We start from the raw sequence: 27210 nt of genomic DNA, 5'->3' as shown, positions 1-27210 counted from the left end.
GTCATTATTTTAAAGTTATAACTTTAAGAATTAATTTTAAGTTACAAGTAACTAACTAATCCACGTATGGAAAAATTCTAATAGTCTTTTTTAATATAGAAATGATTTTCTTTTTTTTTTTTAGTAATGGAAAGAAAAGTATGTGTGCATTTTTTGAGATTCTCAATTTATTGGAAAAAAACCCAAAATTGAATTGATGAAAGAGGATTCCATGCAAATTTTGAATTAATGAACTTTGGGAGAAAATGGTAAAAATGACATAAATAAAGCATAAATTATTAAATTTAACCTAGATACTCATATGAATCTATTGAATTACCCACATTTAAGTCATTGTGACCAAAATAAGTATGACACAAAGACCTTTCAAAAATATTTTTTGGAGATTCATTGGTTGAGTGAGCCCGTCAACTTTGACTCGTGTCTCCACTAACATCATTATCACATCAAGGCGATCCCTTCTTTTTCAATTTTCTTCATTGAATTTCCAAAATATTTTTGAGCTTTTTCTCTCCCAGGAAATAAATTTATTTTTTCAGTAAAAATGGCAGAAGTGAAAGTGACTATAGAGCCGTCATCACAAAAATTTTGTTTTTGGGCCCTCAACCTAACAGAACTTCAACTTGAGGGTAATTTTAATTTGTAATAAAAATTAAGAGATAAATTGGATATTTTTTTCGAAAAATTTGAACACGTAGAGTCTACCATTTTACACGGTAGTTTCAGTATAACAAGGACGAATATAACAAGCTAACGACAAGGATACAAATTAATCCGATACCCCGTATCTAGCCAATTATAGCCGAATTCGCGTCGTATCCAACAAGACTCGAATCCCACCACTCCATTACAATCCTTTCGTAATTTGAACATTCTTTCTTAAATTAATAATCCCAATCACAAGAAAAAACAAGATATTTTTATTTGTAAAATAATCCCCACGTTTTGTTTGCTATTTTTATTTTATCTGCGTCAGCTTGTACTTTGACTCTATACTAAAAAAAATAAATCTTTTTTTTTCTTTTCTCACTTAGAGTCCCATACAATAGATCGTTGTAGTCCGACCCTTCTCCGGACTCTACGCATAGCGTGAACTCAGTGTTCATATCCGTATCGGGCCGATTATACCCGAATTCGTGTCGTATCCAATGAGACTAGAATCCCACAATTCCATTACAATCCTTTGATAATTTGAACGTCTAATAATCCCAATCACAAGAAAAAACAAAATATTTTTATTTGTAAAATAATCCCCACGTTTTTTTTTTGTTATTTTATTTTAGCTGCGTCAACTCATAACTTTGACTCTTGTACTTAAAAAAAAAAAAATCCTTTCTACCAAAAAAAAGAAAAAAACATCATTATCACCACGTCACCATCTTCCATTTCAGATTAATCAAATCCTCACTAAATTTTCCATATACATATTCACTTTCTTCTTCAATTTTCTTCATTTTAATTTCCAAAAAAATAATTTATTTTCAGTAAAAATGGGTGAACCGAAAGTAACAATGGAAGTTGGAAACGACGGCGTTGCAATAATCAAATTCTCTAATCCACCAGTTAATGCTCTTGCTATTCAAAGTAAGCGTTAAATTCATATACTAATTTTGATTTATTTAATTAAACGGAATTTTGATTTAAGGCTCTGTTTGGTTGTAGTTTTTGCTGGATTAAAGGAGAAATGGAATGAAGCAGCTATGAGAAATGATGTTAAAGCTATTGTTTTGACTGGTAAAATTCTTAATCTTTTTTTTTTTTATATATTTATTTTATTGATTGATTTTTCTTCTTATCGTTAATTTCATAAAAAAATTAATGTTTGATTTTGTATGGAATTTAGTATCAGTAAATAGTGATTTGTTTAAGAATTTAGTTAGATTTTCTTAATTACGTAGCTATTGTTTTGACTGGTAAAATTCTTATTTTTTTGTTTATTTTATTGATTGATTTTTCTTCTTATCGTTAATTTCATAAAAAATTTAATTTTTAATTTTGTATAGAATTTAGTATCAGTAAATAGTGATTAGTTTAAGAATTTAGTTTGATTTTCTTAATTACGAAGCTATTGTTTTTGACTGGAAAAATTCTTATTTTTTTGTTTTATTGATTGATTTTTTCTTCTTACTGCTAATTTCTTAAATTTTTTAATTTCTCGTTTTTTATGTATGATTTTGGATAGAATTTAGTATCAGTAAATAGTGATTAGTTTTAGGAATTTAGTAAGATTTTAATATTTTGTCTATTTGGTTGATTTTTCGTCTTCGTGTGTGTGTGTGTGTGTGTGTGTGTATATATATATATATATATATATATATATAAATTCTATAATTTTTCGTTTGTTATGTTTGATTTTGGATAGAATTTAGTATCAAATAAATAGTGATTAGTTTAGGAATTTAGTTAGTTTTTTTTAATTACAAATTGCGGGGGTGAGGTTTATTTAAATTTTTAATTTTTTTTAAATTACGAATTGCGAAGGTGACAACAACAACGTACCAGTATAATCCCACCAGGTGGAGTGCGGGAGGGTAGAGTGTGTGCAGACCCTAACCATACCTTTTGTCGGGTAGAGAGGTTGTTTCCGATAGACCCCGGCTCAAGGAGAGATGAAAAAGCATCAGTAATAATAAACAGTAACAATAAGCAGTAATAGCAAAGAAGATAATAGGACTAACGTGTAGTAAAAAAACAATCAGATAGTGGATTGTTTGATTTTGGATAGAATTGCGAAGGTGTGGTTTATGTAATTTTTTATTTCTTCGTTAGTTATGTTTGATTTTGGATAGAATTTAGTCCAGTAAATAATGATTAGCTCTAGGAATTTAGTTAGATTTTCTGAATTTTGGATTGTGAAGCTGATGCTTCGTTGAATTTCAATGATGATTGCTACACAGTTCTACTTTTGTGTTTAATGAAATTTCCTATGATATATTTGAGTCAATGTGGAGTTAGCTAATGTAGGCTTAGCTAACAACATAACATGATGGAAGCAATGGATCTACATGAATAGTACTAACTAGTAGGGATTAAGGTCTAGTGGTACGCTTACTTTAACTTCGGGAGATTTAGAGAACCTCTAGTTTTAGCAAACATCTAATTTGCATTAAAGTACAAATGATTTACCAGTATTGGATATTGGAATGAATTGGGTCTGAATAGCGGACACTGATTAGTTCGAGAATCGAGTGTAATAGTTGTTCCTTTTGTTTTCTAGCTTCAGGACAAGACATATTGAAGTGTTAGTTTCCTTTTCTGTACCTTATAAAAAAGGTATTACTCCCTCTATTTCAGTTTGTTTGTGTGATTTTGACTTGACAATGAGTTTAAGAAAGTAAAGAAGACTTTTGAATCTTGTGGTCTTAAACTAAAAGATATGTAAAATGTATCAAAATACCCTTTAATCTTGTGGTCTTAAACATGCCATGTGGAAAGTTGAAATTAAAGAGTTGCCAAAAAAGGAAAGAGACAATGTTTTTTAAACGGACTAAAAACAAAGTAAGACAAACAAATTGAAACGGAGGTAGTAATTTCCTTTTCTGCTTCATGGTTCATGTCCTTTGTGCTTTTGTTTGTTTTATGTATGTGGTCTTCCTTTTCCTTTTTGTTTATGTTCTCATTATTTTACTGCAGGGAATGGTGGGAGGTTTTCTGGTGGTTTTGACATCAATGTTTTCGAAAAGGTTCATAAAACAGGTAGGATTACATTCATTTTGTCTTTGTGCAATTCGTTATTGTGTCCCCCTGAACCTTTTGTCTGATAATTGGAATTCGGATGGCTTGCAGGTGATATTTCTCTATTGCCTGATCTTTCTGTTGATCTCGTGATGAACACTATGGAAGGTAAGAGAACTGTTGGTCCAAGTTAGGATTTCAAATCATTAGATGGCTTACTGTAGCTTCTCGCTGTGCTTCATCGTGTCATTTTGGTGTCAATTGTTATTTATACTTCTGTCGATCATTTCGATTTGTAACTTTAGATGGGAAGAAGCCTGCAGTGGCTGCCGTGGAAGGACTTTGTCTTGGAGGTGGCCTGGAATTGGCATTGGTTTGTGGTCTCTGTAAAATGTGCTGTCCATATGCTTAGCTTTTTCTCTGGTGATTGAATTTTGTAATGCACGCTTTTGGTAGGGATGCCATGCACGCATTGCTGCGCCAAGAACACAACTTGGGTTGCCAGAGCTTAGCCTCGGAGTTATTCCTGGCGCTGGAGGTAACTCTGTCACTTACTGCTCATTGAAGTTGCGTTTAGGTTACATTTCTTTTCCATTTCTAGATTTTACTGAGCATAGAGATAATGTTTCTTCTCAAGGTACACAACGTCTTCCAAGGCTTATAGGGTTGTCAAAGGCCATCGAAATGATGATGGTAAGTCATTCATCTTCCCGATTAAAAAAGCTGAAAATTGTGACAAGTTGTCTTGGTGTGTGGGGTAAATTTTCTTTAGATCCTTGTGTTAACCATTGGCAATTAATTCATTTTAAAAATAACTGTCAGAGAAATAATTTGTTTACCAGGTGCGTCATCCTAAACAGAAAATTTTAGATGGTGATTCTGGGCCACATTTGTGATAGCTGATACGCTCAAATTACACCTACTAAATGGCGTAAAGCGGACGTTGTCAAATATAGTAACCCAACTAGGTTGGGGTCGAATCCCACCGGGAATAGGGTGTGAAAAGGTTACTATTGTAGTGAAGTACTTACTTGTGGTCTAATTTCGTATTCCGGTAAGTTTGTAAAAGAGTTTTGTGTTTACTAGCTATTTTGATTTGATTGTAATTAATTGGAATAAAGGTTGTGTCCCCTTTAGACGTGATATGATGCTATAGGTGTTCCCAAGATATACTTGTAATGGATTGTTGTAAGTATGCACTTAATCTCTAATTTACTTCCTAATATTTCCTAATAGTTAGAAAGTATTTATTTTTATGATTTTCCCAAATATAAAAGAGTTGAATTCAAGAACGATTAGTCTGTGCCAAGGAAACTCTTCTTATTCCTAAGTGAGTTTATCAAACGAAGGTTAACGCCCCGAGTTCTTGTTATTTATTCCTACCAACCCTAACTCACTTTCCCAAGCAAAGCAAAGGTTTATGGCGTTTAGTCAATGTTTGCAACCACTAACCAACATGAAAGAATAAGAAATAAACAAATACCAACCACCCATTATACGTATATTCTAAAGTAATCTCCCTTTCACATCACACTCATTATTGGGTCCACAACCTTAGTAGGAAATTTAGCTACTCATATTATTGAACGAAGAACAAAATAATAAAGAAGTCATTGATGCTTACACTTGAATAGAGAAGATGAAAAAGTAATAATCTTGTTCTCAAAAGCTCCAAAAACTAAGCAATATTCAATGCTCAGGAAATAAGAGTCTCAAAACAAATGATATCTGACCCACAAAACCCTAAACAACTATTTATAAAGGTCCAAAACGCGGAAATTTCTTTATGACAATACTGCCCCGACGGACAAAGTACGGCCCGTACAAATATTGTACGGGCTCTTCTCTTCAAATCTAGGTCAAGAAGTACGCCTGCTTATACGGCCCGTACAATAAAGTACGGTCCGTATAATATTGTTTTCAGTGATTTCTTTCATCAAAGTACGGTTTGAAGTACGGCCCGTACATAAATGTACGCTCCGTCCCTTGTGCCCGTACGTCAACCTCTCAACTTCAGGCCTTCTGTTTCTTGCCATACTAGGTCCGGCTTCATGTATGGCCCGTACAAATATGTACAGTCCGTACTTCTCCAATTTCAGGGACTTCTGGTGAATTTCCTTGTTTATTGCCTTTTGGTCATCAATTTTCTGAAACACAACAAAAGCACATAAAAACAACACAGACTTGCTCAAAAACAAGTAAAACTTATAGTAAAAAGGCACCAAATGTGCCGTAATTCCACAGCACATCAACAACAACCAAAAAAGGATAAGAAATCGAAGGGGCAAAAATATCATATCCTTATTACATGTACTACTTCAAGCTATGCTTTTTCTCTGATTGTGATTGCTGGGTTTTAACTTTAATCAGTTGTCCACGCATTATCCTCCTTTGAGTTTGCAATACATGCAGAACTATTGAGTTCCTTCTAACTCAAATTTGTAAATCAATTTAAAAACATTAATTTGTGGGGACTTTAGCCTAATTAATGTGAACAACTTTTTGCAGACATCCAAACCAATAATGTCAGAAGAAGGGGAGAAGCTAGGTCTTATTGATGCTATTGTCCCTTCCACAGAGTTGTTAAAAGTAGCTAGACAGTGGGCACTTGATATTGCAGAAAGGCGCAAACCTTGGATGCGTCCCCTTCACAGGACCGACAAAATTGGTTCCATTTCAGAAGCACGTGGAGTACTGAAGCTGGCTAGGCAACAAGTGAAGCAAACAGCTCGGAATATGCCTCAGCACTTGGCATGCCTTGATGTAATTGAAGAAGGCATAGTCCATGGTGGACATAATGGGGTTATCAAGGTATATGTTGCTTGGTCAATTAATACACCTTTCTCTTCAGAAAAGGACAACAGTCTAGTTTACCCATTTTTGTTAACTCCTGACAATCGCAAATAGTGTCATGGAAGGTAGCTAACTTGGTCTTTAGCCATTTGAGACAAATGAATCAGATGGATTAACAAACTTGTTTTGAGTCTTTTGCAGGAAGCTAAAGCATTTGAGGACCTTCTATTATCAGATACGGCAAGAGGTCTTGTTCATGTATTTTTCTCCCAACGGGCTACATCAAAGGTACAATATATGCTTCACCATGGAGCATATGGTAACTGCTTTGTGCTGATGCTATGTTGAAGCTTAAAATTCTTTCGAGGTATCTTTGTTGAGTAGGAAAGAATGAACCATAATATTAATGCGGATGACTAGAACTTACGCTCCTTTGCAGTTTTAAAGCTTAAATCTTATCCTCCTGTTAACTCCTTTAGCTTTGCCTCCCATTTTCTGGAATGACTCTAGAAGTTCTAATTTTCAGCTTAGTAAACTTGATTACAATTATTTCTTATCATTCCTTATCTTATGTTAAAAGATATTAATGTATTAGCTGTTGTGTGCAAAACTGTCTGTCTTAACGCAAAGCTTCTCATTGATATGGATGATCACATGATTGAGAAGCAAGGAAGTGTTCATCTGTTGTTCCTCTATAACACAAACTTGATTTGGTAGGTTTGAATGTTTGATATTCTTGAGGTTTCACTTTGGGATGTCTTTACTTGATGTGCATCTGCTAATGAAAGTTTGTTATCAGTATGATTTCACGAATGAGAAGTAACACAGACCCTGGATTCTTGTATATAATTAAGTATTTCAAACTTGTTATATACTTATATTACATTTGTTTCTGATCACTTCTGTGGTTTTTGCGTTCCTGCTCTAGGGCTAGTTTGACTTTATTAAGAAAAGTTACTTGGATATCTACTCCCCCATGGGACAATCAATTCTATCATATTTCTGAATTATATTTTAAATTCCTAAATGGTTCAGGTACCTAATGTAACTGATATTGGTCTGAAACCAAGGCCGGTGAAGAAAGTTGCCATAATAGGTGGAGGATTAATGGGTTCAGGCATAGCTACCTCTCTTGTTCTGAGCAACATATCTGTTATTATCAAGGAAGTTAATCCCGAGTATCTTCAGAAGGGGATAAAAGCAGTTGAAGGTTATTTATACTCTTTCAGCAGGAACTTATTATAATCTTAGTAGTTGATGACTTGATAATATGTTGTGATAGATTGCGAGTTTGTGAGGCCCTTTGACCATTCATAATTGTCTTGACAGTCATCTTATGGTCTTGGAAGTTAGAAACTTACGTGGAGTACCTTATGTTACAGCAAATATCCGAGGTTTGGTAGCGAGAAAGAAGTTGCAGCAGGACAAAGCAAACAAAGCTTTCTCAATGGTTAAAGGGGTACTGGATTACTCAGAATTTAAGGATGTGGATATGGTCATTGAGGTAAGTACTGAACCTATATCTTCCCAAGTAATGTTCCGCAGAATGGTTCTTTCCCTCCTTGCTTCTTTGCATCACTTCTCTATTTTCCTGGTGCTATAAAAATGCCGATGACCAGAATTTTAGTGTTTTTAATCTGTTGAAATTGGTAATTTATTTGAAACAGTCTTGTCTTGTTTGTAGGCTGTCGTTGAAAATGTTCCGCTAAAACAACAAATCTTCACTGATATTGAGAAGGTTTGTCCTCCCCACTGTATTTTGGCAACCAATACATCTACTATCGACCTCAACATAATTGGGAAAAAGACGAGATCTCAAGATCGGGTTATAGGGGCCCACTTTTTCAGGTTTAATTCTTTCCGTGTAACTTTAGTTCTATAATAAAGGTGAAACCTACTAATCAGGAGAAATTGACCTCTATGAACCTGTACAGCTGATTTTCAAGGCTGAAAGTTATTATAAACTTCATTTTTTTTTAGGGGAATATGACCACTGCATAAAAGAGAAGAGTCCATATAATCTGGAAAATAGAATAATGTGGAAATATTGCTATATGGGATGTGAGATTATCTTTGACATCTTTACATAGTTTCCATTTTTAGGTTTTGCCCCCAAAAAATTTGGACTATCCTTCTTCAATTCGTCTTTGTTGTTTTCTTCTTTTGATAAGTGAAATTGGGGAGATACTAAGCGAAAGCCATTCGTACTGCTGCCTAGCAATCAAACATGGGAGGGAGAACCCAGCAATAAAGACCCCTCAACCACCAACTATATGATTGGGGAGTGACCAATGGAGCAATTTGGGAAAGGCCCATTATTGGGCTCCTTGGTTTGGGGGATCACGGGTGGAGTTGATACAAAAGCTAATTGCTCCCTTTTTTCTTTCTTTGAAATAGAAAATCCTTGTGATGATTCTATTGGAGCAATTTTTTGTTGCAATTGCTAATTGATTTTTTCCCATGGTCAGTCCTGCTCATGTGATGCCTCTGCTGGAGATAGTGCGGACGGAGAAGACATCAGCCCAAGCAATTCTTGACCTCATGGCTGTTGGTAAAACAATAAAGAAAGTACCTGTTGTAGTGGGAAACTGTACTGGTTTTGCTGTCAATAGAACATTCTTTCCATACGCCCAGAGCGCAGATATACTCGCCAATCTTGGAGTGGATATCTACAGGATTGATTCACAAATCACTAGCTTTGGTCTCCCTATCGGTCCATTCCAGTAATTCTCTTCCACAAAGTTATCATTTTTTTCATGTGTGAAATAGCAATGTAGTTCATGCAGTCTGCAAATGCTATTGGTTGTGGTTTCTTTCACTCACACTGCTTTATATGGTTAAAGTACTTACATTATTCAAATTTTTAAATGCACCTAAATCATATGTGGTGATTCATTCAGAAGATGAAATTATGTATACATGAAAGTAGTAAAATATTGATTTGCAATTTTTGGTATTGTTGGAGCGTCTTGCGGACTGATGTTGAGATTGAGTGTTGTGGTTCTGGCTTTGGCATTGGGTGGCCTACATGTGGAAGGTGGGTGGACATGGTAATAGTAAATAAATAAGGAACCGCAGAAAAGGAAATTGTTTTCTGAGGGAGAAATTTGAGGCCGTCCTCCCACACTCCCAAAGAAACCAAGAGAGAGACCGACAGACACTGAGAGAGGATGGGTGGGAAGAGGGGAGGAGAGATTGAAAGAATGTTGTATCATATGCAGGGGATTAGTATGCTGTCCTTTCACTTTGGTCAGAGGTACTATTGTCTTATTTATTTTCTTGGGAAGTAAAAGCAGCTGTGAGGTAAATTTGCACCTTTTAGATTCTGGGAGAATCAACAATCTAATTGGGTTTCTTTCCACATGCAGTAGTCTGCCTACTGCAAGCAATAGTTAAGTTGGTTAGGTATGTAAAGTAATCTGTTTTAACATTTTGTAGGCTTCAGGATTTAGCTGGATATGGAGTAGCTCTTGCCTCAGGGAAAGGCTATACTTCGGCGTTTCCTGATAGAACATTTAAGTCTCCATTGCTTGACCTTCTAATAAAGAGTGGGCGAAATGGTAATATTGCATGCTTCATCTTCTGTTTAGTTGCTTTCTAGGTATTGTTTTTCCTACTGATACGGTGCCGCAGGTAAAAATAATGGAAAAGGATACTACATTTACAAGAAGGGAGATAAGCCAAAACCTGATCCTTCAGTGCTTCCAATTGTTGAGGAGTCCAGAAGGCTCACTAATATTATGCCTGGAGGAAAGGTATCACTGGCTAACAAATGCAAATCTCAAATCATGACTTGATTATTGGTTCTCAAGGATTAGTCAATTCGATATCCCCTCACAGTAACCATTGTCTTTTTTATCAATTTGTTGCAGCCAATATCTGTCACTGATCAAGAGATTGTTGAGATGATACTCTTTCCCGTTGTGAATGAGGCATGTCGTGTTCTGGATGAAGGGATCGTAGTCCGAGCATCGGACCTTGATGTCGCTTCTGTACTTGGAATGAGTTTCCCATCTTACAGGTTGGTACTCTACTTGAAATCAGCATCATTTGCTTCCAATGATAAGTCAAATATTTACTCCTTGCTAGCTCGTGATAACTACTGATTCTGAAATGTGAACAACGGGAGCAAACACAAAATCTATCCAGTTTGGGTTGGTGTGAACGGGGTGGAATCTTGCATGCTCAATAGAGACGACATACCCAAGAGACAATGGCATTGTTAAAACTAATTGGTGAAGAGGAATGGAAAAGGATGGAGGGAATAGACAGTCTACAACTGCAAGTTGTTATCAAAAATCATGGCATTTAGAGAAGAAAAAAGATCACCAGCTTTTCTAAACTTTTTGCTACTTTTTTTTTTTTTTTTTAATTGGGTTATTTCCACAGAAATTAGAGCACTTTTTCTCCGAACAAGTCCTTCTTACAATGATTTTCTTTCTGCAGAGGTGGTATTGTTTTCTGGGCAGATACTGTTGGGGCTGGTCATATATATAAAAGTCTTCTCAAGTGGTCAGAATTATATGGTAATTGCTTCAAGCCATCAAAGTTCTTGGAAGAGAGAGCAGCAAAGGGCATTCCCTTGGTAAGATCCTTTTACCTGTCCCTTTGTATCTTAGCTAGGCAATTTGGTAATGAACTTATGCTATTAATTGTTAGTAACACGATCAATATGCACATACAGTTGAAGTTTCTCTTATTATGATCTTGGAAGATGTAACTATTAATTACTCTATTAGATTATTCAATGTGTCAATAATAGGAAATACATCACCCATATTTATGAGCCTCCACTTTCAGCAAACCACATAAAGCAGAGATGTTAGTCATGGCACAATGGTTTGAACCATCTTAGTTTTAGCTCAGTTCATGGGGGAAGAAAGATTATGCAAAGAGGAAATATGATTTAAGTTTTCCATGGTCACGGAGCTGCTTATGTCAAAACCAAAACTCCATCTTACACTAAAGTCAAGTCAGCTGGATCAACAGAATCTGGATAGGCATGAACAAAAGAGGAGGCCAACTCCAATATTCGTTGTAACTACAAGATAGTTGGAAATTGGAATAACAGATTGATACATGAGGAATTTTTTTATGGTGGTTCTTTATTGGTCAATTTCATCAATAATCTGTACAACTTGGGGCAACTTATGACTGCCTGTTGGCAATTTCGTGCACATTTTGAGCTCTGTGGCTTGCTGTTTATGATATGTGCATGGGTCAAATGTTTACTTACTGATAACATCATTTCTTATCCTGCAGAGCGCTCCTGCTTCTACATCTTCAGCATCAAGGTCACGCATGTGAGCGATGAATTTATGTCTTCAGATACTGTGGAAACAGCACATGGTGGAATAGAGAAATGTAGAGTTTCCTTGGAGGGAGGCACCTACTTTGACCTCTTCATCATCATGGTCATATGTTTTATCTAATGGAACCATTGTTGGATTGAGATCTTATTCAAAGAGAAAAGATCTCAAATATCTGGAGTTTCTTTGTGTATATTTATATGATCCAATCCGCAAGGATCATGATTGAGAATTATTTGATCGTCCTTCTTGTTTGTGCATATATAATGTTACTTCCTTTGGTAAAGATGGGGGGACTTTCAAGTCCAAGATTGTGGGGTTGACTATTGAAATTTTCTGAATAATGTTGGAAAGTATTCCAACTCTTATTATGTTATTTCGTATTTGGTTATTACTGACGTGTTCTAGAAGTAGATAATCAGTTCATAAAGTTGAAAATTTTCAATAAGCAAGCATAGTTAGTAAGTTAAGAATACATGCTATTTTTGTTCGTGCAAATAGTTGTTTTGTTTGTATGATTTCATTTATCAGCAAATTGGGGCAATATTTCTCACTAACGATTAACCATTGATTTATGATAAAATAGTTTCCGAAGCTGCAATCTTCCATTAGATAAGCCACTATTAGAATCATCAAACTCTACTAAAACAGGCTTTACCAGACTCAAGCAAAGAGATGCCTGAATGATGCATCTTAGAACAGTATTACTAATTTAAGTTAAATCATGGATTAAGACACTAAAAAATGTTATGGATTTGACAAATTTACATCGGTATTTTATCTCACTTAAAGTTTTCACATTAAGTCCAATAGCCAAAAACATCACTATCGCACTTACCCAAGTAAGAGAGAGCAACCACGTGGAAACTACAAGGACCACATCTCTAGTGTGGAAATGCATGCAAAGTAACTCTAATAGCTAGGTCCTGATAACTTTAAAACATGTAACTAAGGTCTAAGACGCTTCCTCATATACCCAACATCTCTCCCATTTTACCAATGTGAAATTTGCCAGAGGTATCACGATTTAGTTCAAATTGACCAAAAGCAAACTTTACGCATATTAGATCATGATGTATTTATAGACTCATTTTGCTATAATCCCCCAAAATTCAGTCCTACCCGCACATCTGACACCCTGGGTGCAGTTTAGCTCACAGATATACATTAAGGAAAAGCTAAGCAAAATGCAATTTTGATTGATACTGCATTAAAGCAAATGTGCTAGAAGTTACAAGGCTTGTTAGTTCTAACAAATCGCGCCTTAATGAATCTTGCTGCTACATCGAAGAAAAGATGAATGAATAAAAGCCTAACATTACAAAGATGCAGCAGTTACAGGCAAATCTCATTCTAAAACTAACTACATTTTTTTTTTCTTTTCAGATTTTTGGCTTGACATCCCCATTCTCATCTGGACGATGAACTTTAGGAAGTGAGTTATTATTAGCAGTAGTTACTACTGCACTAAACATCTGAGTTGTTCTTGGCTGAGGAAGAGCAGATTTGGCAACGCCGTTGTTAAAGGAATCATGTTGGTTCCTCGTTTCAGTCATAGTAAAACCATTACCAATCATGTCTTTTTGATCAACGGAGTCAGCACCTCGCACCATTGAAGAACATTTTGTTTCTGTAATTTGAAATAGCAGGTTAGTAACAAACGGTGATTCCAAATGAAACACGGTGGTAAACAACAAAGAGGGAAAAAAAGGAACAGAGGAAGGGTGCGGGGTGGAGGGTATATGTAGTTGCATAAGAAACAAGTTATACTGCAAGTCTGTAATGGTAACTAAAGTACATCACAAATAGTTCTAACAACCCTTAACCGTAGGTCTTGGGTTCCAATCCAGCAATGGAGTCACCTTTGGTAGGGAGCACTAAAAGCCCATTATCACCATAACATTCAAAGCTAATGCAATGCATCTTTTCCGATTTGTTTTAAGGAGCCAGGTAAATAATTTCTATAAAAGAGAAGAACGAGAAATATGTTCTAATTCACCATAACCCTGCAAGTGCGGTCATGTGGAATTGATCCGATATACAAAGAAAAAAGCCAAGACGGCGCTGGTAGCAGGAGAGCTCTGCAGATTTATGGTTGACCGGGATTCTGAATCAATATAATCAAACAACAATCAACTAGCCTCAATCCCGGATCAGTTTGTGTCGACATTATGAATAGTCTAAATCCATATCATTCCATTAGGTCCATTTCAATCCACGTATCTTTTTCCAGACCATTTAATCCCAAACAATTGCATCGACTGTTTGGATCCTTTACTTTGTCTTTTTAGCTAAGGATGTGTTTGGTATGACATAATATTTTCTGTAAATAAGTCATTGTGATGTTTGGTTATTGGTTACAGAAAAATATTTTCTAAGGAAAACATGTTCAACCAACATGGAAATTATGAATGCCTTCACTAATGGGCAGAAGTCATGTCCTTCATAACTATCTTACTCCTACTCCATATCACTGTTTCAACCAATACCTCGCCGATATATACTTTTTTTAAAGGTAAGTTATTTCCATAAATGACCCAACACAAAGGATGTGCCATTAAAACTGTACGTGCAGCAAAAAGAAAAACTTAAAAAGTATTCTAAACCTGTAGGCATTCTAGCACTTCTAAATAGATTCAGCCTCGTGTACTTGTTCAATTTTACACTACGCACAAAACTATGCTATACACCTAGATATTATTTTCACCTTTTCTTTATTAGGGACATTATTCTCAACCATTAAACTTACACATTTAATCAAAATACCACTCGAGATACATACATTATTATCAATCCTTAATAAATAAGTCTACATGGACTTCCGCGAGATTTTAGTTTTTGGGACTATTTCCCTCCGTGTGATTTGGGTCTATCTCTTCTTTTATCACATTTAATCTTCATATTGTCACGCCTACAAACCAGTGCATATAGAGGTCTATGTAGGATGTAACAAAATTGTCTTAGGCAACCTTATCTGGCTTTATCTCTATATATGCACTTGAACCCTCCATCGAATATGGTCATTTCTAATCTTATTCTGTCTTGTTGACCGCACATCTATCTTAAATTCCGTAATTTTTTCTATGATATTCCTCTGGCAGGTATGTTCAGCATTTCAGACCCAACTTTCTCTCCTATTATACATTGTTGGTCTCACATTCGTTCTATATAACTTGCCTTTCACTCAATTGATTATCTCTCATCACATATCATGGTGGTAGTGCTCCTCAATGTTGACAATTCTGTTTTAATTTTATATATTACATCTTAATTAATCATGTAACTCTTTCTTAAACCTAAGAATAGTTATTTGACTATCTACTTAGGCACCAAAATCTGTCTCAATCCTCTTACGGGAGCTAAGAATAATGAATGATTCTGTGATTGCACAAAATTAGCAACCAGTAGAATTATTTGAATTCTTGATAGGATGTACGACTGGGAAATGCGGTTCATTAATCAGCTTTTAAGCAGGTTGTGAGAATTATGAGACAGATACAATTACATGGGAGGGAGACAAAAGGGCAGCTTCTTGCTATTTTCTTTTTACTCTAGAATAGTTTCAAAGGAATGAGGAAACTGAATTCGTTCCTTGGAAAGCAATAAGAAAGACTGTGCCTCTGAAAGTATCCCTTTTTGATTGGACAGCAGATTATGGAGCTAGAATAGCTAACTTACACAGAAGACTGTGCACAGATTGCCGCATGGCAGACAGGAAGAGACGATCCGTCACTTGCTCCTTCACTGTGAAGTAGCTAAAAATATGTGATGTGTTCCTTCAAAGCATCTCCAAAAGTATTTCTAGGTCGAAAGGAAACAAGTCCCAATCAGTAAGAAAAAATTGAGATACCACTGCCGCTTACATACTGTGGTCACTCCGGAGAGAAGGAAATAGGAGATGCTTTGAAGATACTATATTCTTTTAGGGTGAACAGAAGAGGTAAATGATTTGAACAACGTCATGAGTTTGTTGGAAGGTCTATAGATGAAATGCTTACAATGTAGCTCCAACCCCGTACATTTACGATTATGTAAATGGACTTCCTACTTTACACATAAAAGGAAAAAACCAGTTACCAGGTGTTAAGTAGAAGTGAACAGCAGATTTTTCCTCAAAAAAGGAACTATGCTTACCATTTATTCAGGAAAAGGGATATTCCACTTCAAAAGGATTACTGAGTAATGGAGTTCCTCAATCTCCACTCCTTTACATACAGTAGCTAAGGACATGCTAATTTGTGGTGTATGCAGGAAGTCTGGTCGTGGGATATCATAAACCATGTGAAGTACACAATTATGTTGACTTGATGTACCCGTATGAGACGGGTGATTATATGGATTTGTGCACTTCACAATAGTCCTTCAAAATACATTAAAACCGACTAAAACTTGAATGTGCATGCACCTTATCCATTTTCATATTTGATACTTTTATTTCTCAGAAGTCAGAACACTAAAGGCTACAAAAGTAAACATGTCCAACATTATACAATGTACCTCAGGTAAGCTGGTCAAGATAATTGCATATTTTATTATTTCCAAGAGAATTGATTAACCACATTAAATTTATTTTTGGGTTATACTTGGGAATTAATGAATTGCAGTTATCAGCTACCATCTATTCTTCAGGTCATTATGCTCTTCTATTCCTGTTAATACTACATTTCTCGTGTCTAACGGAGGAATCTAACAGGAAATTATTTCCCCTTTGCACTAGAAAACAACAGTTTAACCAGAGGCCATTGAACATATCATAGTAAGGTACTTTGGGCTTATGTCTGGTTTCACCGAGGCAGTTAAATTGTCAACAGGTACTTATTCAGTGAATCAGGTCCAGATTTAGACAGAAAAGAAAGAGAAATTTACCTTTTATTTCTCCTAGAGTAATAAGCCTATTAAGACAATCACGAAATTTCGTCAACACGATCCTTTCCTGTTCTGCATATGTTTCCGTCATGCCTTGCCCATGGGGCAATTGAGAAGAGGTATTGCAGCTAAGAGTTGCTAGATCATTAGAGGAAGCAACGTTAGCTGAAAACATGGTGTCTGATTCATCACACATTAGTGCTAAAGTCCCTGGAGACATTGGCCGCCTTTTTGATACATCACCACCACCCAAACTAGACTCTCCCATGCTGATTTTCTCACCCTGGTCCCCACTTGAACTACACTCAAGCATATCCTTCTCAGTACCAGAATCTTTCTGGTTTTGTAGTCGCTCCTGAGTTGATGAAGCAAGGGAAGCTTCCGTCTGGCCCTCAGCCTGTTTTTGTGAAGCATCCTTTTCATCTGAAAGCATTCCAACACATAAACAGTAAAATGACTGTACACCAAATACTGCAAACGTGTAATAATATCACACAAATGTTGAAAAGATCTCAACTTTTCCAACATAAGATCTGACTTATGCAAGCTTAGCATCCTATGTGAACTCGCATTGCCTGTCCCAAGCCCATAAACAAGAGAATTGTGGTAGGTTGACGGTCTATGTAGATCTAGTCCATTTACGATGACCTCCTCATTATACCCAATTTATGATGTTACAATTCTTCCAATCTGAAAAGAAGCTCCTCATTCATGTTTCTTCGAGAAGATCTATTTGCGAAGACATTATTTATACACAACTGATAAACAATTTGATGTTCGTCATAAAATCTTTTTTTCTCCAAATCGGCGTAATTAAAAAGTCATACTAAATTCATATATCTGTTGTCCTCTACCAGATGCACAAGGAGGCCGAACAGTCTGGATACCAGCTTATGCACAAGTACCTGAGCCCGTAGTCTCCCTGTAACAGATTGGAGTAGATCTGGCCAAAAATTTCTTGCTCTAGTTAGGAACATTATGGTTTATATTTAGATAAGGTACCAAAATGCATGTCTGGTAACTGTAGAACCTAAATGTACCTTCTGCCTAATTCTGATTGCAGAAACTCAAATAATTCTGCTTTAGATCTTATAGATGCTCCAAAGTAGACAACATGTTTATAGCATAAGAGCTTTCACTTAAACACAAGGTGGCGGAGGAAGAAAGAAATGAGTTTCACTATGAAGTGGAAAAAGCTAAGGGAGACCGCGGATCAAATCCCAGAAGAGACAAAAAAGAAAGAAAAAAAACGGGTGATCTATTCCTCTTTGCCTAAGCCTTAGTCAGCAGAGTTACTCCATCCCAATACTTGTGAGAGGTAGCATGTATCAGGTGAACTAGCAGAAGAGAGCGCAAGCTGGTCTGGACACCCCTGTTGTGAAAAAAATGAGTTCCATTGTGATGACTTGGCGTTTTCACTTTTTTGACGAGAGCAAACTAATTCATTTTTCCCCTAGGAGAATGTTAAATTTGGTTTAAACATAAAACTGTTAAACATAAAACTGGAATAAACTTGACCAGTATCATTTCATACTCCTTTCAAATTTGTTTGGACTGATTATCTGTTTAGTCTATCCAACAAAGATTGACCTCTTTCCTAATGTCGAAATGATTACAAATTTAAAAAGTCAAATTAATACATAATAACACTACTTTGTACTGTCGGAATTTAATGTGAAATCTTTACATCTTTTTCATATCTTCCAACTACTCCCTCCGCCTTTCCACCACCCCACCAAAAAAACAAAAATTGTGTGCTTGCTATCTCATAGATAATACGACGTTCTTTAACCATGACTTATTCAAATTATTTTGTTATTCTAAAGTTCTAATATTGGTTTGGGAATTGGGAGTATCTTTTATGTAATTTTCAAACGTAATTGTTGAAAGACATAATTAAATAAAAACAGGAGTGTTCTCTCTGATAGCTTAAGTTTTTAGATGAGATGGTCACACGTTTTAACATGGCATCAGAGTAGCCAGAGGTCCTGGGTTTTGAGTCTCACTGCCACCCATTATCAAAAAGAATTTCTATGTGCTTGGCCATGAAAAAGAATCAGGCCGCACGTGAGGGAAGCGTGTTAAGGGACATAATTAAATAAATAAAAAAAAGTGCTCTAAATGCTTAAGCTTTTAGATGAGTTGGTCACACAATTCAACAATAATAAACTTTTATTTGAAGTGATTCAATTGATGTGTGAACGAGACAATAATGGTGAAGTGATTCAATTGATGTGTGAACGAGACAATTATGGTGAAGTTGACCCTAAAACCCTGGATTTGGCCATTTTATGGAGTTATGAAAGAAAAACAAATTTCTACCAAGATCAAATTATGCCCAGGAAAAAACCTTAATGACTTCATACTTTCCGGAAACTCAATTTATAATTTTGAAGTAAACAAAGTCGATATAAAAACACAAAATGCACCAAAAGTATTGGTCTCACATTTAATCAAAAGTACTTAAAAGACATCCATATATACCTGCCAGCATCTTCGCTGCTTCTCCTGAATATACAACCAAAACTGAGCAAAGTTCCTTCAAGTCCTGTGGTTGGATGAGGTCTGCCAACAGAGACCTTCAACCATGACATGACATTTAGTTTTCTGAATGAGCAGTAAAGGTTAATTTCTTAGGGGCAGTTACTGCTACCTGTAAGTAAACTTGGAAGGACCCACCGTCGCAGCATTTCCAACACATGGACCAGGCATTGAAGATAATGAAGGTAGGGCAGAAGATTTAATATGGTTCGCCTGCTTAATACAGTATGTTAATTCATCCATCAATTATTTTCTAATAAGAAAATACAGCAGAGGAAACTGCAAGTTGTCACTTAAGCAAAAATACCAATCGACAAGAATAAATCCAGAAAAAGAATTTCACATTGTAGTTAAATGCATTTTCTCTGATGCAAACCATGCCCTTCAGTGCAATCAACTATTATCAGCAATGCAGTGTTGCCCGGTGGATTATACTATGAGAAAGGAACTCAAACATTCTTCACCAATCAAACAGTTGAAAAATGCCTCGATTCAATGGTAAAAAACATTGTTTACCTGTTGGAGTTGTCCGTGCCTGTGAACAGGGTCCTTAATTGTTGACCCAAAGAACAGCTCCTGGCCCTTTCTTTTCTTGCTCACCGGAGGAGATCCATAACCGGAGGATCCAATGGCACCTGTGATAGCAGCATTTGCCGCCTGCTGGAGATATGCCATATTGTTTGCATGATCTCCATGGAAAAGAGCCTGCCTCTCTTCACTTCCTTCAAAATTTTTGCAGTCCATGCATTTACAATTTTCAGAGCAAAGAATGTTGGCTTGGAAGCACTCACAGTACTTCTTGAGGCAACCTGATTTCTTGCAGTGGCATCCTTTGTTATGCTTTGCCAAGACTACGCCATCCCCAGTTTCCTCCTAAAAAGATTTAAACGCAATTCAAAAGTGATAAAATAGATCAAGAAAAAATAAATATAGAAGCTACATTTCATCCTTATATGCACAAGTAATTCCAGAAATCGAGCAAAACTTCACAAAAGAGAATAAGAAGATAGTATAACATGATGATGCAACTGCCTTTGCTTCCTCTGGAATGATATACCACCATACTGAGTGAACGAAGTTGATTTCGTAGTTAGATCAACCCCTTTGTAGAGCCATATTTGATAAATTTCTCAAAGTTAGATTATTATAATAATAGGCACTTATGACTATTGACTAAACTACTATCTGGCTCTAAAATGCTTCAGTGTGACGGTTGTCCCATTTTTATTTCAACAAGGATTATTCAGTAACTAGACTGTTAGCTGTTCAACATACAACACAACCAAATAGCTGTTAAATGTTTTCCTTTGACAGATTTTGGATCATTTACTTTGGTTAAACACAAAGAGCAAACTAGATACGTTAAGTTTTGCTTCTTCTTTTCGTGATTTTTCTTTTTCTATTTTTCTTCCCAGAAGGAAATAGATGATTGAAAACTAATCATACAGAAGTTCATAACAGAAACTATTCCTTTTTCCCAATTTATACAACACTCTTCTCATTTTGGGACGTCCCAAAATGTTTGACTCCAGACATCTTTATAATACTTCCAAGAATTCAAGTTTGTTAAACTATTCAAAATTTAAACTTTGATGTGATGCTTTCTCTATCAAAACTAATATTCGAAGGGTGCATTGCTATGAGAATACCTTGCATAGAAGCACCTTTTCTTACTCCTACACGTAGTACACAGAATATAGATATAGATAGATAAGGTACAGCCTGTAAAATTAAGTCAACATTTCACTATTCAAATGCAAGCTTGAATAAAGGCATTTACATTTACAAGCTCAATTCGAGCTCAAAGTCAAAGTAAAAATCATCCTAAGTGACATCTCAAGCTCGGAAGGTTCAAGTAAATATTGATTATATTGCATTTACTACTTTTTCATATCAGCAAATTCAAGCTCGGAAGGTTCAAGTAAATATTGATTATATTGCATTTACTACTTTTTCATATCGGCAAATTTTAACTATATCTTCAAATCTCTAGCATAATTAGTCCATATTCTTTTTATGAATAATTCAAATTTTAAGAAATCATCTGTGAGTCCACTTAATTTTAAAAAGTACCGTATTATCTCGAGCTCCATGTGGACTGCTGGCAATTTTAGGCCTGAATGCATGAGGATTACGCTCTAAAGTAGCTTCAACTGCTTCGCGCCTAGCAGGCTCATTTTCAACATTGTTATGACAATTGTTACAATTGCACCCATCACAGTATATGCCAGATGCAAAGCATTCACAATACCTGACACAAAAATAGAAAGAAAGCAAAGAAAAAAAATCACATTGCGTAAGATCCGATGCTGTGTTGTTCATTCAAATACTATCAGCAAAACATCTGACAAAGATTGAGTAACTGAAGAAAACAAATAATCATCTGGATAAAGTAGTCAATTAGAAGACACTTTATATATTGATAGAACACGAACACCTTATATATCTCCTAATCTTATCATACAAAAACATGACGTCCAAACGAAACACCCATACTTTGTCCGAAGTGATTCTAATAGTGTAGTAATGCATAGAATTGAAACACTTTTAAATATACTTCTTTGGTTGGATCACCTTGACGATAGTTTTCTCTGTGGCAAATCATGATAATTCAATACTTGAACACCTTAAAAATAGGTTTTCTTCTGCAAATCATCAGGACTTGCTACTCTTCTTTCATTTTCTATTTTAAGATTTAGAACAAAGGTATTAAGTTAACATATAGCTCTTCTTTCTTTAATTGCTTTCCTCCTTTGGAAATTTCCTTTCTGGAGGGTAGTTACTGAAACACTGATAGTTGTCTACTTGATTTTATGATAAATCTGTGCTTTTGTGCTCAAAAATTGATAAGTCCAGCTCCGGAGAGAATGGGTGCTCAAAAGTTATAGAATTTTCTAATGGTCATTACATCATGTATATCCCTTCCAGCAAGAAAGGCAAAATTGGAAATTTCAGAGCTTATCAGTGCCAAAGGACAATAGAAGAACAGTCATTTCAGAGATATCACTTTCATGTATTTACCATCAATTAATAGATCTTAGTTATTTTTGAGATTTTCTACATAAGTTCTGCATACTTACAACTTTAGACATCGAGAGTGTTTGCAGTTGCACTGCTTTTGCTTTTTCGGAGTACCATCTTTTACTTCACTAGCACTTTGCCTTGGACGTGCTCTTGGAGATTCTGGTTTCCTGAAGACAGTGAGTATTAGCATCATATAGACCATATGAAGTCTAAGCTAACATAAAAATGCTCCGTCACAGCTTTACAACTCAGACAGCAAACAAATTATAGAGTTTTTAACAAACTTCCAACCACCATTCCCTTTAATCCTGTCAAATTTCAGTGAAATGGGATCAAAGAAACTTTTTTTTAGACTGTAAAATCTTTACCATTGAACCAAAAGCTCTAAGGTATCTCGTATTCTCTTACTACATGCTCAAGATGCATTCTTTAGCAGATAGCAAACAAATTACAGAGTTCATAACAAACTCCCAACCACCATTCCCTCTAATCCTGTCAAATTTCAGTGAAATGAGCTCAAAAGAAATATCTTTTTTCAGACTGTAAAACCTTTGCCATCGAACCAAAGCCCTAAGGTATCTCATATTCTCTTCCTACATGCTCAAAGATGCATTCTTTAGCAGATAGCAAACAAATTATAGAGTTTATAACAAACTCCCAACCACCGTCTCCTCTAATCCTGTCAAATTTCAGTGAAATGAGCTCAAAAGAAACGTCTTTTTTCAGACTGTAAAACTTTTGCCATCGAATGAAAGCCCTAAGGTATCTCATATTCTCTTCCTACATACTCAAACACGCAAACTAAACCAGATAGCAAACAATTTAAAAAGATTATAACAAAATTCCAACCACCATTTCCTCTAATCCTGTCAAATTTCAGTGAAATGAGCTCAAAAGTAACGCTTTTTAAAAGAAACTTGAATGAACCCTAACAAACTTAGCAGATAGCAAACAAATTATAGAGTTTATAACAAACTTCCAACCACCATCACGTCTAATCCTGTCAAATTCCAGTAAAATAAGCTCAATAGACACCTTGTTTCAAAAAAGAAACTTAAATGAACCATACATAGTTAGCAGATAGCAAACAACTTATAAAGCTTATAACAAATTATAGAGCTTTAAACAAACTTCCAACCACCATTCCTCTAATCCTCTCAAATTCAGTGAAATGAGCTCAGAAGACACCTTGTTTCCAAAAAAAAAAAAAAAAAAAAAAAAAAAAAACTAAAATGAACCATACATAGTTAGCAGATAGCAACCAAATTACGGAGCTTATAACAAATTTCCAACCACTATTCCTCTAATCCTCTCAAAATCAGTGAAATGCGCTCAGGAGACACCTTTTTTCAAGAAAGAAACTTAAATGAACCATACATAGTTATCAGATAGCAACCAAATTATAGAGCTTATAACAAATTTCCAACCACCATTCCTCTAATCCTCTCAAATTCAGTGAAATGAGCTCAAAAGACACATTTTTTCAAAAAAGAAACTTAAATGAACCAGACATAGTTAGCAGATAGCAACCAAATTATAGAGCTTATAACAAATTTCCAACCACCATTCCTCAAATCCGCCCAAATTCAGTGAAATGAGCTCAAAAGACACTTTTTTTGTCTGAAGAAACTTAAATGAACCATAGATACTTAGCAGATAGCAACCAAATTATAGAGCTTACAACAAATTTCCAACTACCATTCCCCTAATCCTCTCAAATTCAGTGAAATGAGCTCAAAAGACACCTTTTTTCCAAAGAAACTTAAATGGAACATAGATACTTAGCAGATAGCAACCAAATTATAGAGCTTATAACAAACTTCCAACCACCTTTCCCTCTTATCCTATCAAATTTCAGTTAAATAAGCTCAAAAGACATCTTTTTTCCAAAGAAACTTAAACGAACCATAGATACTTAGTAGATAGCAACCAAATTATAGATTCTATAACAAACTTCCAACCATCATTCCCTCTAAACCTATCAAATTCCACTAAAATAAGCTCAAAAGAAACCTTTTTTTTTTTTTCAACAAACAAACTATATATATATATATATATATATATATATATATATATATATATATATATATATATATATATACACACACTTAAGTAGGTCTAATTGTAGGACGACCAGTTGCCACTACTGTTTGTTTCACCGGCATCGACATCATATGTTGCTGATGTGGCATTTAAATAAGCTCAAAAAACACCTTTTTTTAAAAAAGAAATTTGAATGAACCTTAAAGCCCTAAGGTATCTCATATTCTCTTCCTACATGCTCAAATATGCATTCTTTAGCAGATAGCAAATAAATTATAGAGTTTATACTTTATAACAAACTTTTCCTCGAATCCTGTCATATTTCAGTTAAATGAGCTCAAAATAAACGTTTTTCAATGAAATTTGAATGAACCAAACTACCAAAGCCCTAAGGTATCTCATATTCTCTTCCTAAATGCTCAAAGATGCATTCTTTAGCTGAAAACAAAAAAATTATAGAGTTTATAACATTCTTTCAACCACCATTCCCTCTAATTCTATCAAAATTCAGTGCGCTGAAAAGACACCTGTTTTAAAAAATAAAAAAAAAACGAAAACGAACCATATACTCCCTCTGTTTCAATAGAATGCCTCTTTCCTTTCCTGACAACTCTTTAATTCCAACTTTTCACATGACATGTTTAAGTCCACAAGATTAAAAGTCATTTTGATATATTCTACATACCTTTAATGTAAGACAACAAGATTCAAACATATCCTTTATTTTCTTAAACTCAGTATCAAGTCAAAACCAGACAAATAAATTGAAACAAAGGGAGTATTATCTTCCTACATGCTCAAAGATGCATTCTTTAGCAGATACCAAACAAATTATACAGTTTATAACAAACTTCCAACCACCATTCGCTCTAAACCTATCAAATTCCAGTAAAATAAGCTCAAAAGACACCTTTTTTTCACAAAGAGATTTAAATGATTCCCCTATCCCAATTTAAATGTCTTACTTTTCTCTTTTGTCTGTTCCAAAAAGACCGTCTCTTTCTATAAATAGTAAGTTGGACAATTCAAACACTCTACACGGCAAGTTTAAAAACACAAGATTCAAATGACATTTTAGTACATTATACACATTTTTAATTTAGAATCAAAAGATTCAATCAGTCTCTTTTTATTCCTTAAAACTCGACATTACACAAACAAATTCAATCGAAGCTATAAATTTTTATTCCTTAAACTCCGTAACAGTTGGACAATTCAAACATCCTAGTCAAAACCAAACAAACAAATTACACAAAGATTCAATCAGTCTCTTTTTATTCCTTAAACTCCCGAGCATATATATATATATATATATACACTTACGGAGGTCTAATTAAAGGAAGACTAGTAGTTGAATTTGCCACCGCAACACTTTGTTTCATTGGCATCAACACCATATGTTGTTGCTGCTGATGTGGCAGTGACTGTAACTGTAATTGTGGCCTTGTTAACTTCACTGGCACTATTTGTGGGCCCACTTGACTATGCTGACCTGGCTCCGTCACAGCTGTCACCGGAGTTTGACCAAAGACCGTGAAATCCAGCTGTCTAGCTAACTTCTTCGCCGGAAAATCTACCGCCGCCGTAGCTACGGCGGAGGTAACAGCTGTCTCCGATGACTCTCCTCCCTCACTTTTCTCCATTTCAAAAAAAAAAAAAAAAAATTGTCGACTGAAAAAAAAAAAATCAAATTTTCGAAAATTCAATTATCAGTTATCAATTATCAATCACTGCAAATATCAGGATTTTTTTTTCTTCATAATATCCAACAAATTAAACCAAAAAACTGCTAAAAAATCTCAAAATTTCCAATAAAATTTCAAATTTAACTTATCAGTTATCAAACACTGCAAATATCACGATTTTTCTCCATAATTTTCAACAAATTAAACCAAAAAACTGCTGAAAAAAATTCAAAAATCTCAAAACTGAATAAAACTTGAAAATTCAGTTTTCAGTTATCATCCACTGCAAATATCCATTAAATTAAGCCAAAAAAAAAATACTGAAAAATTCAAAAAAAAAAATTACGCTAAGTTGTGTCATTCGCTAATCAGATTTGAAATTCAAAAAATTTACCGAACATTGGCTTTGAAAATTCACCTAATTAAACGAAAAACCGATTGAAAAACACACACACAAAAGCGTATATCTGTGTATATTGTGTGTGTATATACAAAGAAGGGATTTTTTATTTTTTTGAAGAAGAAGAAGAAGAGAGAGCCTTTGTGTTTTTGCTACTACTCCCTCTCTAAGCTTTTGAAATTTCAATTTTGTAATTATTGGACGGTACGATTTTGTATCAATTATCATCGTACGGTTGATAAGGGGAGAGTTAATCGGACGGTTTAAATTCATAGAAGTTGTGTGGGGTTATATCTGACCGTTCATCAGTAGAGCGTTAGAATGCGTTATGCGTGTGTGCTCCTTCAAGATGACCCTTCAATTATTGAGGAAATGGCCAAAAATACCCCGAATTATTTGAAATATAATCCCTCTATCTCATAATAAGTGTTATTTTAGCCAAAAATACATATATTAAGAAATTAATAATGCAATATGAAGTTTATCAAATTATCCCTATATAAGAAAAATAAATTACTTTTACCTCTTGATTAGAGCATACACAAGAAGTAAACCTTTTGATATTGAGAATTCAATAATACCAAGTTACTATGTAACTTTTTCAATCATTATTTAAATGTTACTTTATTGTCCAAGGATAGAATTGAAAAAAACTAGTCAATTTATGTTTTGTTTTCCTAGGTGACACTTATTATTGGACAAAAGACTTTGGCTAAGGTGACACTTATTTATCCTCCGTTACATTTTTGGCTCAAAATGTTTTTCCTATTATGTTTTTGGCTCGAAAATGCCCTCCAACTATCCAAATAGCTGGAAAAAAAAAACTTTTTAATAACGTTTATTCAAAAACAAGGAAAAAAGGACCGATTTTACC

The 27210-nt window shown here is 35.0% G+C and overlaps 2 protein-coding genes across 4 annotated transcripts; one reads left to right on the top strand and one right to left on the bottom strand.

The window, feature by feature from the left end:
• Positions 1-1354: 1354 nt before the first annotated feature.
• On the top strand, positions 1355-12063 carry LOC132031003 (peroxisomal fatty acid beta-oxidation multifunctional protein AIM1-like). Of its 3 annotated transcripts, XM_059420834.1 has the most exons (19): positions 1355-1584; positions 1663-1734; positions 3634-3696; positions 3787-3843; positions 3981-4048; positions 4132-4213; positions 4313-4368; positions 6184-6486; positions 6670-6756; positions 7504-7678; positions 7851-7972; positions 8153-8316; positions 8937-9191; positions 9907-10028; positions 10102-10223; positions 10341-10489; positions 10915-11053; positions 11731-11810; positions 11854-12063. In XM_059420834.1, the coding sequence occupies exons 1-18, from the start codon at positions 1491-1493 to the stop codon at positions 11773-11775; spliced, it is 2175 nt and encodes a 724-aa protein (XP_059276817.1). In that variant the 5' UTR covers positions 1355-1490; the 3' UTR covers positions 11776-11810; positions 11854-12063. The 3 variants fall into 3 exon arrangements, with proteins under 3 accessions (XP_059276817.1, XP_059276816.1, XP_059276818.1); XM_059420833.1 differs by having other exon boundaries at positions 11731-12063; XM_059420835.1 differs by lacking the exons at positions 1355-1584; positions 1663-1734 and adding an exon at positions 1890-1913 and having other exon boundaries at positions 11731-12063.
• Positions 12064-12956: 893 nt separating this feature from the next.
• On the bottom strand, positions 12957-26484 carry LOC132031002 (protein tesmin/TSO1-like CXC 6). Its single transcript, XM_059420832.1, has 8 exons — positions 25575-26484; positions 22265-22375; positions 21258-21435; positions 19701-20057; positions 19297-19397; positions 19128-19222; positions 16644-17066; positions 12957-13407 (listed from the first exon to the last, which is right to left on the bottom strand). Exons 1-8 carry the CDS (start codon positions 25892-25894, stop codon positions 13160-13162), a joined length of 1833 nt encoding a protein of 610 aa, XP_059276815.1. The 5' UTR covers positions 25895-26484; the 3' UTR covers positions 12957-13159.
• Positions 26485-27210: the final 726 nt, after the last annotated feature.

Source organism: Lycium ferocissimum, chromosome 9 (genome assembly GCF_029784015.1).
Source record: "Lycium ferocissimum isolate CSIRO_LF1 chromosome 9, AGI_CSIRO_Lferr_CH_V1, whole genome shotgun sequence".
Lineage (NCBI taxonomy): Eukaryota > Viridiplantae > Streptophyta > Magnoliopsida > Solanales > Solanaceae > Lycium > Lycium ferocissimum.
Note: the sequence above shows the minus strand (reverse complement) of the source record. Positions and strands in the feature narration are given on the sequence as shown.

Coding starts and splice junctions, on each gene's coding strand:
- LOC132031003 (XM_059420834.1), top strand. CDS start 1,491: ATGGGTGAACCGAAAGTAACAATGGAAGTTGGAAACGACGGCGTTGCA. Junction 3,697..3,786: donor CGAAAAGGTTCATAAAACAG/GTAGGATTACAT, acceptor GATGGCTTGCAG/GTGATATTTCTCTATTGCCT. Junction 10,490..10,914: donor ATGAGTTTCCCATCTTACAG/GTTGGTACTCTA, acceptor TTCTTTCTGCAG/AGGTGGTATTGTTTTCTGGG.
- LOC132031002 (XM_059420832.1), bottom strand. CDS start 25,894: ATGGAGAAAAGTGAGGGAGGAGAGTCATCGGAGACAGCTGTTACCTCC. Junction 19,223..19,296: donor CCTTCCAAGTTTACTTACAG/GTAGCAGTAACT, acceptor TCATGGTTGAAG/GTCTCTGTTGGCAGACCTCA. Junction 17,067..19,127: donor AGCAGCGAAGATGCTGGCAG/GTATATATGGAT, acceptor GAATGCTTTCAG/ATGAAAAGGATGCTTCACAA.